General features: G+C 36.5%; 1 protein-coding gene across 1 annotated transcript; it reads right to left on the bottom strand.

The window, feature by feature from the left end:
* Nucleotides 1–353: 353 nt before the first annotated feature.
* Nucleotides 354–12,324, bottom strand: LOC308037768 (opsin-5-like; the record flags this gene model as incomplete). Its single annotated transcript, XM_080339765.1, has 5 exons — nt 354–965; nt 8,171–8,505; nt 9,432–9,559; nt 11,120–11,282; nt 12,237–12,324. 5 exons carry the CDS (start codon nt 12,322–12,324, stop codon nt 354–356), a joined length of 1,326 nt encoding a protein of 441 aa, XP_080195891.1.
* Nucleotides 12,325–12,801: the final 477 nt, after the last annotated feature.

The raw sequence follows: 12,801 nt of genomic DNA, 5'->3' as shown, positions 1-12,801 counted from the left end.
CAGACAGACTATAAATGTACGTAGTCTAGAAAGCGTAAAATTCTTTATGGAAAATCTCTCAATGGTTAGTGTTTTATCTTGAAAACAGAGTGAAAGGATGTTACAAAACACAGAGAGGATTTGTCTGACATAGGTCATGATATGAACACAGCCCCATGTACTAATGTTGGCATGGCAAGAGTCAGAAAGCATTTATAGCATGTCCATGCTGTAGCACATGACTCATCAAAGAGTATGAGAAAAAACAGAAAAATAGTCTAGAAAATGGGGTAGTAGAAGGACTCTTCAGAAAAAGTTACATTCGTAAATCTAGTATAATAACAGTACAGTCAGAGAGCTTCACACAAGAAGCTCTAGAGGTCTGCAGATGTACAGTGCACAGGTACTGCTTCCAAGGTGATTTCCAATGTATCAATTTCAGTACTTTTTTCTCCCTGCACAACCACCTTTACTGGTTTCTTACTGGCCTGTCTCACTTTCGCTTGGAGGTTGCTCTTCAAGGACAACGTTTCTTGAAGAGGGCATTGCATAGTGCTTGGCCTCTCCTGGCAGCATTTTGGATAGCTTTGAAAGCACTCAAAAGTATCACTGCATTTTTCATGGGGGAAATAAGAACATTCTCCAGCAACTGGCAGAGAATTACAGCTGAATTCATTTTTGGCCTTAAGTGTTCTCAGTTTCGTGTTTGAAGTTGATATGTAGTTCTGTGGTGCCTTGACACAAAAGCAACTCCTGATGCACAACTGTTGAAGAACTGTGAAATCTTTGGAGATGGCATTTCGGAAATTTGGCTTCAGGAGGAGATAGATAACTGGATTGTAGAGTGTGGAGGACTTTGCAAAGACAGCTGGCACAGCAAAGGCTAACGGAGGAATCTTATCTATTGATCCAAAAGCTACCCACATGGCAATGATGGCGTAAGGGCTCCAGGCAGCAAAAAATCCGATGCACACAGCAACACTCAGCTTGCAGAGAAAAGGAGAAAACAGTGAGTTTAAAAATTGCATGCAAGAGAAAAATAGCCAACAAAATAGTATACACATAAAAATACGACCTAATTGAACCTCCTTGTTAAGAGTCTTCCCAAGCCTTCCATCATATTTCAACTGCTCTCCAAACGCAGATTTGTCTAGCAAATTAATTCTATCTGAAACTTAGTTCTGCCTGAAGCTTCAGTTAAAATGTATCAGCTCCTACATTTCTCTTTCTCTTCGCTAAAGTGCCAAGAAAACTCTGGTTTTCAGCTGCTAATTGTGCCACCTGCCTGAGTTGCCCTCTGCAAGTGCGAGTACAGAGCTGCTAACTAGCTCAGCTAATTGCAAATCCACAACTTTTCTCAGTGAGGTTCTGGCTATAGATTGAAGGTTGGAAAAATCATGGGTTTTTTTCTTTTAAGACAGATGACATTATTGTTTTCAGAGAGAATGAAAGAAACTCTGAACACTAGCACCAGAGGAACACACACTAGACTCTTTTAAGATGTAGAGAGCTCCTCCAAATGCTATTATCTTCTCCCTAAAGTTTGATAGTCTCACAGATTTTATTTTGTAAGAAGAAATGCATGGTGATTGCCAAGAAATATATATCACAAGTTTTATAAGGAATGTCTGTGTCATTTAACTGTTTTTGCTATTAGGCTAAAATCTGTTTATGAATTCTTGCATTTCTCTACAAAGCCATCTGCTATAATAACAGTGGCACAGAAATTTGTGGGTGATAACCTGTTAGAGCTTCCATGAAGTCCAAAGTTAAAGTGATTTGACAGAACTGTAAATGAGGTATTATGACAGAATGAGACTAGTTAAGAAACAATGAAGAGGCAAACCCATAAGACAGGGTAGACTTATTTTTTCTCTTTGTTTCCATAGCATTATATTTCTTGACTGAAGGTCTGGATCTACCTATGGATATACTGGTGCAATATGCATGGGTTTTTGTAATCCTCAACTGTTCATGAACAGTATTCAAGACTGAAACTAAATGCAGTCTCTCTGGCAAGCAATATGCCTTGGCTCTTTAGAATCGCAACAAGAAGAAATGGGTACTAGAATCAATTGGTGCATTTCCCAAATGGCTTATTTATGACAGCAATTAAGCTTTGGGATTGCAATAAGCTTTACCTTGTTCATGTGGAAAAAATAAAATAAAATAAAATAAAATAAAATAAAATAAAATAAAATAAAATAAAATAAAATAATAAAATAAAATAAAATAAAATACAATAGGCACATATTTTCAAGGAGCTCATAGCCAACTTCCCAGACTGCATCAATATAGTTTCTACAGCAAGGAGGGGATTAATCTTGCATAGCTTGAGCTGTCAAAAAACTTACATACTAAATCTAAAGCAGTCTAGGTTCTTTACAGTGTCAATGGACAGAGAGACTTCTATGTCTAAAACAGGTGTGACAGATTGTTCTCAGGTCTTTGTCACTGACAATTTTCAAGATGTACTTAAGATAATTACTAAGTTTTAGCAGAGCACAATTAGGCAAAAGGAACTCCCTTTGAGGTATTTAAGCATATCAACCATATGTATACATACATGAATGTAGAAAGAGACTTTGTTATCATTACTTATATTGTCATGCCACATATTGAGAAGTCTGAAGTTTAATACATCAGAGCAGAAAAGAACTTAACACACTCTGCCTATGGTAAGAAGTTTCAAGACGAGTCCTTGATGAAATGCCTTCATCTCCTTAAGATCAACAAAATTACTGACATGGTTCCAAGAAGACAGGTATGAGGAGTGGACTAGCCAGTGATGCCAACACGAGATGGCAAAGAACATCAAGATTTTCACACACACAACTTTGGAACTCAGGTAAAGGTCCACTATATCAACCTGTTTACTATAGCAAAGAAGATTTAGAAAATTCTTCCATCTAGATAATAAACTTACTAAAAATACATTAAACTTATCATTATACTTGTACAGAGACTACAACATTATTGCTTAAGATTGTCAGGATTATCAAGAATTTCATCAAGGAGGACCAATGTACAGAAAGCATGGAAAGGAGTTTCTGCTCAAGTTCAGGAATGATATTTTGGGATTGCAATTCAAGTTCAGGAATGATATTTTAATGTCCACAGATTTCTTGTAAAACCCTGTGCCCCTACAGATCTTTCACCAAGCGCAGAACGGTTGGAGCCTGCAGGCACAGATGAGTCAAATCTGCAGGCTGTCAGGGCCCATTCATCCAACATGCCTGAAGCCAATGCTAGGAATAGGCAGGGAAGTGGAATTTTGGAGTATTCAGCATCTCGTGTGTCTGGACTTGAAGTATCTCTTTATATAACAGAGAAATTTGTTGGCATACGAATGTTCCTGGTACAAAATTATTAATAAAAGATATTTCACTGTAATAATAATGATTTTAGAACAGAAAGTCAGAAGTAAATTTTCTGCTTGTTAAGAAATATACTGCAAAATGGTTTTGAATAAGAAGACTTGAACATTAATGAATTAGAAGAATCCAGCCTTCCTGAGATCATGTCATTTAAATTGAGAAGATGACATGTTGTTCTTCTTGTGGATCATATATGGTCCATCATTTGTCTTATTTGTAGAACCTTTTGCTTACTTCAGCAGCAAAATTCATTCTTATCTGCAAAACAGAAAAGGATATTTGCAACAAGCGCTTAACTTTTCTCAATTTATTTATGCAATATGCTTATTGCAGCACAGCTTTAAAGGATTCTCAGTTCCCAGAGGCTGCAAAGAAGGAGAAATGGGCTTTTAGGAGGTAATTAGATAAGGTTATGACAAAGAAAATAAAACGGTGCTTTCTTCTTTCACTTTTAAAGGAATTGATATGGGTGAAGCTATTCTGCTGAGAATATAAAGTTTTTCCTACAAATTGTTTCTGACAGGGTAAATGCAACTATTTTCAAAATCTGTGAGACTCAGTCCAAATGCATGCTTATAAGCAGCAAATTAATTCCACTGATTTTTTAATGCCTCAAGGGACTATTACAACCTCTGCTTTGTTTTTCTGCAAAATAATAAGCCAGTGATCCAATGCATTGCTAAAACAGAAGAAGTAAAAGAAATTAGAAATTCACAAGCTAACCGCTGAAAATTCAAGTCATGAATTTTACTTCTCTCTTCATTCAACAAAGTACAAAAGAGTAAAAAAGTAAAAAGAGTAAACTACTGCTACAGTACCATGGTTCAGAAAAGAATACTTGATTCATCTTGGTGTCTGCTCTAAAACTAGTAAATTGGCCTCTTTCCAAAGATTACTCTGCTCTCAAAACCTTGGAACAGACCTTTGGTAGCATTTTTTTAAGCAGTCTGGCACTATTTTGTCCACTTATTCTTTTGTACATATGCATTCAATATTATAAGTAAGGTAACTGTGAGTTGAGCATTGAGTGTTTGTGTCTTCATGTGCATTTTCTCCCTTCACATGCATTTAGAAACAGCACATGGACCACTTCTCTCCAAATGGCTTTGAAATGCCTGCAGCAAATTGCAATGTTGCTGTGCTTTACAACTAAAGTATCTGTTTAAGGTGAACAAAATCAAGAAAGGCATTAAACAGCTGTAATTCTTTCACTTCAGGAGTAGATTTGCCCATTACAATGAATTATCCAGATTTAGCATCTGGTATTCTAAACTGTAGGTCTTCTTTCAAGAGTAACCTTTATCCAATTTTATTTCATTATATTTTCTATTATGCTCATAGATCTTCGCACCTGTAATTAGCCACAGCTTTCAAGATTACTTCTACCAGTGGATATATAATACTTTCAGTCTCAGAGCAGTGAGATATCCTCCATTAATATTGGTAGTGAAATTTATATTAATTGAAAAAAAATTATTTATTGAGGAGTAAGGAAACCCACACACTATCTTCATGCATTGTATAAACCTAATTTAAGACCAAGTAAACTCCATGGTGTGTAGATTTCTGTCATTTCTCTGGAAATCTTTGCATTCCATACTAAGAAAAAAATCAGTTTATTCAATAAAAAACATTAGAAGAGAGATGTGAATTATTCAACATTCTCCTTTTCAGTGTTTTAAATAAGGTACTTCTGATGTATCATAAATTACAGCCACAAATAAATTCAAGTTGAGTACCAGGAGTTTTGTCCAAGGTCACACATGAAGTCTGAATCACAACAAAAACTGAACACAGTCTCTCAGGCTTATCCCTCATGATTAAAACTGAATCTATGGTAAACAATTCAGAGATGGTATTTAAACAAATATTTGATAACACGTGAAGTTACAGTCATGGTGGTTTTGCCCCTGCAACATCTAGGGGGACCTAGGGTGCATTTTTAAAATGGTTTAATCCTAAGGAACTCTTGGAGAAGAGGCAATTTTCTGCATCTCTCTATTTGCATTTTTAATATTTATCTGTCTTATCTATATGCTCAGAGCATGTTTTTTCCAGAAGTTGGGAAACCCATGCAGCTGTGAAGAGACCACATGAGAACAACAGTGTCCTCTGTATGCATTATAATTAATTTTTATGACACTATTTAATAATAAAAGCAATATCAGTAGTTAGCCCACCTAAGCACAAAAGCGCTAATAGCACTATACAGTTCCCGTATAGTTTTTGTCATTCTAAAATAGCACAGAAAAAAAAACACTACAGACAGATCTTTTAATATGGAAAGTATATCAGTTATAGCAAATGTTATCTGTATTTTATTGATTTTTTAATAAAAATATTCAATTACTAATAAACAAATAGACTAAAGTGGGCATAAATTGAATGCTATGACCTGGTTATATTAATACAGTTTAGGAAAGAGATGGGCACATAGTGTTCAGGGCAGTACAGCTTAAAGCAAATTGCAGGAACCCGGGAAACCTTTAGTATTACAGAGGAACTTGTGGCATTTTCTTGGCCTAGGCAGCTGCCAAGCAGGAGCTTCCATAACCATATACCTGGGCTTAGCTGAATTCTTAAGTCTCTAAGTCCAGTTTTAAGTGCCTAAGCAATTTCCTGAATTTAGTTTTTCAAGACTGAAGCAAAGTCCAAGCACTTCAGCTGAAGCTGGATCAGACAGCAGAGGTACAGGTCAGACCTGACCAGGACCCCTAAGCTACAGTGACCTGATATCAGAGCCAGGATGGAAAAGGCCAGAAGAAGAATGGTCTATAAATTGTCTTTAATTTGACAAGTCCTACAAAGTAGGTGGTATTGCAGCTCAAATCCAGAAGAAAGAACTACAGTTCAATAATCATTCCAAGTACACCACAAAATTGACATATTTGGGGTGGAATATTTTAGTGGAGTTTCTTAAGGGAAAAGAAGTCTCTTATCTCCTCTCTGCTTTTGAATTTCACTTAAACCATTCTCTTAGCAGGTATCTTCAAGGGATTATCATATAAAACTAGTTGTTTGTATTATTATTCCAAGGTGAGATTCTCTGCAGATAAGTAGTCTTAGAGTAACTCAAGAGTTTACAATCTAATTGTGAAGATCAAAGCAATTTTGAGGGGAAAAAATCAGAGAGTAAAAAGAATAAATACTTGTCAGTACATGATAAGGAGTTCTGCTAGTGTTCCAGCAGCCAAATAAATATAAACCTCTTTGATATAACAGTGTGTCTTTTTATGTTAACATCATAAATGAAATTTTGAAGTAGATATTATTTTCATTTTGCCAGCATTTATTAGAAGGAACTCATAAGAATGACAAGTAGTATTGAACATGCTTGCAAATTTCTGAGTGTTGTGAACATATACTGTAGCCAGCATCTTGGTCTCACTAAGCAGGAGTATAGAAGTCAATTAGGATAAGCTATGAAGGGTCTTAAAAGTTAATTAAAGAGTTAAATTATAGTATCCTGTAGTCAAATGAAATACTTAAGAAAAATGAATATTTACTGAATATCCAGGAGTGGGGCAGGAATATATTTAAGAGCTTTAGTTGGGAAATGTTCCATCTAAGAGTTATTACAAAGGAGGAGTAGGTAAGATGTGGACATAACTCTTTAGTTCTTAAACTGCTTGGACTGAGGATGATATTTAGGTGATGAGACCATGCAGCAGACAGGAGGATGGTGTTTCCCACAGTGTTCAAAACCAAGATACTCAAAGGGAGAGAGCAGGCAGATTAAGATCTCTAGTGCAACTACACTGCACTTGGTAATCTGAAGAGAGATGCCAGAGAGAGACCAAGTTTGCTATCATGAAAAAGATAAATAAGATCATCCATACAGCAGCAGATCTGTGAGATATCCAGTTGTATTTGCAAATTAGAGTATTCATCTTCCTGAACAGAGAGAGAAGAGAAGGACCAAAGATGACTCTAAGCAGAAAACAGAAGGGTGGAAAGGAAGATACTTAGAAGGACATGCTAAGCAAGCAACTAGATAAATGAGAGAAGGATTCATTGAAATTAAGAAGAAAACAACTACAACAACAAAAATATTTTCTCACTGGAGAAAATTAACAGAGTCAAGAAGAAACATTCATGTCTTTCAAGAGATACATTGTCTAAGGAGGGAAGCACACCAGATGTTAGCTGCAAGCTAATGCTGATCTTCTCCTGGAAAGGAAAGCGACATAGTTTGGCAACAGGAAACAATTTCCATAACAAATACTGCAACCACAGGCTTAATTTTACTGTATAATCTAGTAGAACACAAACTTGCAGAAATTTTGGTTCAAAAATATTTACAGAAATATGGTTTTCTGTGACTTTTATTCTTTGTTCAGTTAAACACAAGAGAATTTGACCTCTACACTACTATTTAAAATCTCTAATGATATAAAACTTAAGCCTGGATATCCTCTGGTATCTGCAGCTGGGCAAACAGAATTCACCCACTCAAAACTAGACTGGATTTCATAAGCACTACTTCAAGAGCATGAGACCCAAACTCACTTCTACATAATGCTCTAATTTTTAACCTTCCTTTTGATCAAAAGTCTGAAATACTAATTTTCACAAGTAATGAAGCTCCATGAGCTTATCCCCCTTCAGAAACAACACAACTACTATTTGTATGTTTACCAACTCATTGCCATGCAGCAAATCTGCACAAGAAGATAGGGTTGTCTGAAATGAAAACATAGTAAAGACCAATTTTCGTTTCCATCTTTATTCCCTTCTCAGGAACTCTCTTGGTCCTTAAATAGTGCTGCGCAGCTGTATTAAAAACAGCTTGCCAAAGGCTGACTTTCAAATACCTTGACAGTAATGGTTTGTGCGTTGCTCATCCTGGTAGAGCCAGAGACGTGCTGTTCCACCGCTTTCCTGGATTCTTTCACAGTTACCAGAATAAGAGAGTAGGAAGTGACAATTACTCCAAAAGGGAGAATAAAACAGAAAACAAAGAGGACTACGGTGTAAGACAGGGCCACGGCATTGACATTGGTAGAATGCCAGTCAATGCAGCAGGCTGTGCCATAGGGCTCCGCTCCATATTCTCCCCAGTGAGCTAAGGGAGAACAGGCAAAAATTGCTGCGTAGGTCCAAGCACAGGCTATCAAGATTTGCCCATGTTCTCTCCTGAACCTGTTCCCTGGAAGATACAAAACAAATGCTGAAGATTAGCACAGCTGACATGTCTGAAGGGAGTTTCCCATATGCTAGCCATTGAGCAGGGTAATTAAGACGGATAATTTTAATGGGTGTTCAAAATAGTATAGTATATTCAAGGTTTGTAAGAATAGGGCATGGATTACAACAAATTGTGAAAAAAAATCACAGAATCACAGGATGGTTGGGGGTTGGAAGGGACTTCTGGAGATCATCTAGCCCAACCCACCTGCTAAAGCAGGTTCACCAGAGCAGATCACACAGGAATGTGTCCAGGTGGGGTTTGAATGTCTCCAGAGTAGGAGACACCACAGCCTCTCTGGGCAGCCTGTTCCAGTGCTCTGGCACCCTCACAGTAAAGAAGTTTCTCCCCATGTTTAGATGGAACCTCCTGTGCTTCAGTCTGTGCCCATTGCCCCTCTTCCTGTTGTTGGGCACCACTGAAAGGAGTTTGGTCCCATCCTCTTGACATCTACCCTTGAGATATTTATAAACATTGATAAGATCCCCTCTCAGCCTTCTCTTCTCCAGGCTGAACAGACCCAGCTATTAATTGAATTAATAACTGAATTCTCTAATACATTTAGATACTTAGCACAACATAAACCTGTATGAATAAATCTCCATCAAAATGTAGAAATAAACTCTGAAAAAAATAATTAATTCAGGCTAGCCATGGAACTCTTATTTTGTGTTTCCAAATTACCACCCTGACTTAAAAGACCTTAGAAGTAATCAACTCCATGCATCTAGCCCTATAGTTAATTACCAATGATCACAGAAATAAGCATTGTTTGACCAGATGTAAGAGATATTCTAGAAGACTGTTCTCTAGGATATGCAACTCCAAAATGGTGGTCTGTGTTCACATGAAAAATTGAGCAATCTAGGGCAGAAACATTAACTTACCATAAGCTGGAAAACAGATTTTGAGGCAGCACACAGTGCTCAGTAATGTCAGCGTTGAGAGACTGCAGATCCCAAAGAGCACACCACAAAATGCATAGAACAAGCAAATCTGTTTCCCATATAGCCACCTGAAAAATAACCAAGAAAGTTAATTCTTAGATGCTCTCCGTCTTTCGTAATTGTAATAGTAAATGGTAGAAATATATTTGCATTTGTAGCCTTAAAAATTCAATAAAACTGCATGCTTAAATTATTTGTTGGTCAGCAATCAACTACAGAAGATATTTTCATTTGAAAACCTTACAGCAATCATGTCCTGCTCTATATTTATGATTCATATTTATTTTTTTTTATTTTTGTAAAACAAAGGAGTATATCTTAATGACAATAATACTGAAAAGAAAAATCTAAATGCTTATCACTAGTAGGCCTAGGTCATAAAATAATATAGCTTATTGTTGTTTCTGCTAACATCATGTATATTTTTAAAACTAGTTTTCATCAAAATCAACACATTCTCTAGTGAAAGCTCTCCAGAAGAACAAAACTTTGATCTGGATCATTATACCTCCTTGCTTTCTATCAGATACCAGCAGCACTTGCAGTAGCAGTTATCAAAAGCCCCGTTCATTATTAACACAGAAAATAATGTGGTAAAAAACAAGTAATTACTGTATGTTTTTCTCTAATTTTTTGTTTTGATGTAAAAATGAGAGAGCACTAGATGGGAGTAGGACAGAGAGAGATTTTTTCACTCCAAACCAAATATATTTTTTCACTTTGGTTAGCTGAAAACAGAATGTTTCCCAGGGTTTATGTTGGATGAAGTGCTCTCCATCTTGTTAAATATAATCTACTTGATTACATTATTAAAGACTTATTCCTCGTTTTCTCAGTAAAGTGTTTCGGAAAGCCAAATCAGCATTGCATATTCACATCTGTACAGTTACAGGACATTCTGCAACAACTGGGATAGACCAAAATATTACAAAGATCATTCTTTCCCAAACCATGCAGAATAACTCCTAACAACCAGTTCTGATCTTCCTTTACTTTTTCTATCTAGTTCTCTTCTCCCAAACACTTTCATACTGCATGAGTTGCACAAATACTACCTGAGGTCTCGTAATGAGCCTCCTAAACCTCCCAAATTTTAAAAGAAGATCAGAAAAGATAGATTTTGCACAATTATATGAGGTTGAATTCGTGTGGGAAAGATGGAAGAAGTTCTAAATTCAGAGTTTTGGCCTCAAAATTAATCCAGAACACTACATTTCTATGCACCATCACTACCACTGATTTTGGAGATCAAAAGTAAATTCAGAGTTGGTTTTTTTGTAGTACTAAATTTCACTGTCAAATTGGAAAAAAAACAAAAATAAAAAATTAAGCATTTCACCATCACTTGAATAATACTAACCACAAAGGGTAAATGCAGTAGGAAGAGGATGTTTGGAAAAAAGTCTCAGCTCTACAGAAATCAAAAAGATAGTGACGTCAAATAGACAAAAGTGCTAATAATCACCAGCAGTCCCTAAAGATGCTCTTACAGAGCATACGCCTCTCAATCCATCTAATTAATTCCCACTTTGATGGCAAGCAAAGTGACAGAGTAATTCAGTCTTCATCACTGACAGACCTCCAGAGCCTGCCAAAGATGTTAAATATCTCATGTACAGTGAACAAACCTGTGTGAAAGGCTGGAGGTTACTGCTAGAGGGTACAGCGTCAGGGTCATACCAAGGTCACTGATGGCAAGGTTAATAATGAAGTATTCTGCTGGTTTCAACAAATTCTTTTTCTTGTAGGAGACATATAGGAGAATACTGTTCCCACACAAGGAACATATTCCTGCAGAGAAATACACGATACAAAGAAATAGTTACTTTTAGACATCCTTTTTTCTTCTTTTTCCATGTACAGGAATAGGGTGATGTCATCATAGCATTTATCAGATAAACTTGTCTGGTTTTTATATTTGTGGATTTCTCTTATTTGTTGGTTTTTGTTGGTTTTTTTTATTTTTTTTTCTGATTTCTTCCTGTTTTGTTTTGTTTTCCCTTCAAACTGTCTACAAAGAACTAATAAATAATTTATCCATTAAATTAACTGACCTGCAAAAAAAAAATATTTCCTGTAGGAAGCTGGCATGAATTAAGCCAGAGACAACATCCCTATGGCACTGCACACATTTTCCCAGTTCGAGGTCCAGAGCTCTCTATTCACTAACCCTTCTTCCTTTCTCTTCGAGGCATTTTGTCAGAGGTGCCTGTTATAATTCCTATTAATGACAGGCAATATAGCAAGAATGTTGAATTACGCATGAAAGAGAAAATGTAGTTAAGTATTGTCTCTACGGTGTGTAGACAACTATTTCCTCTGGGAACGCTGGTTTACTATACTACAGGAGAGTCATACATCACACTTTTTCTTAGAAAAAATTCAATTTTAATTTTTTGCTTTTATTTCCTATGATGTATGATCTTGTATGGATTACCTGCTCAGTTTTTTAGCAGGCACCAACTGACATCATAGTCACTTTGAGATCTGTTTGACTGTATGATCAAAGCCATCCCTGTTCATGTACATTTCCATTGTGAAATTCTTGGAGGGAAGAGGCTTTACCTAAAACATTATTTTTTTCCTTTTTAAGCATATAATTTTTTCTTTCAGATATTTTGTGTGACTTACACAAAATACATTCATCAATGTCAGAAACAAACTTGACTTTTACAGTCAAGTCTCCTTACCACATCAAATATTGCCAAAGCTCTACAAACACGCACACCATGAAATTATGCTTACCAAACACCATATAACATATTCCAACAAAAATATCAGCTGACTCTGTTATTTTGGACTGGAATGTTGAGTTACTGAAAGATGGACTCATCTGAAAAACAAAACCAGACACAGTATTAGAAATTCAATATCCATGCAGACACCTGTGGTCTCTCTGCAAGGCTGTAAGCTGTTTCATGAGCAAAGGACAGTAAGAATTTTATTTCATTTTATTTCATTTTATGAATTAATATATCTGAGTGGAGGATGCAAAGAAGACAGAGCCAGGCTCTTTTCAGTGATGCCCAGCACTAAGACAAGAAGTAATGGGCACAAAGTGAAACACAGGAGGACCCCTCTGAACATCAAGAAACTTTTTCACTGTGAGAGTGACCAAGCACTGGCACACGTTGCCCAGGGAGGTTGTGGAGCCTCTATCCTTAGAGATATTAAAAAAAACATCTTGAGGAGAGGAGTTGAACTAGACAACCTCCAGAGGTCCCTTCCAATCTCAACCGTTCTGTGATTCTGTGGAGTTTACAGGTGAAATCACAACCTAGAACCGATGCTGAGGTAAACTGATTTCTGT

The sequence above is a fragment of the Nesoenas mayeri genome (genome assembly GCF_963082525.1).
Source record: "Nesoenas mayeri genome assembly, chromosome: 2".
NCBI classification, from domain to species: Eukaryota; Metazoa; Chordata; class Aves; order Columbiformes; family Columbidae; genus Nesoenas; species Nesoenas mayeri.
This window is presented reverse-complemented; position numbering and strand designations above follow the sequence as displayed.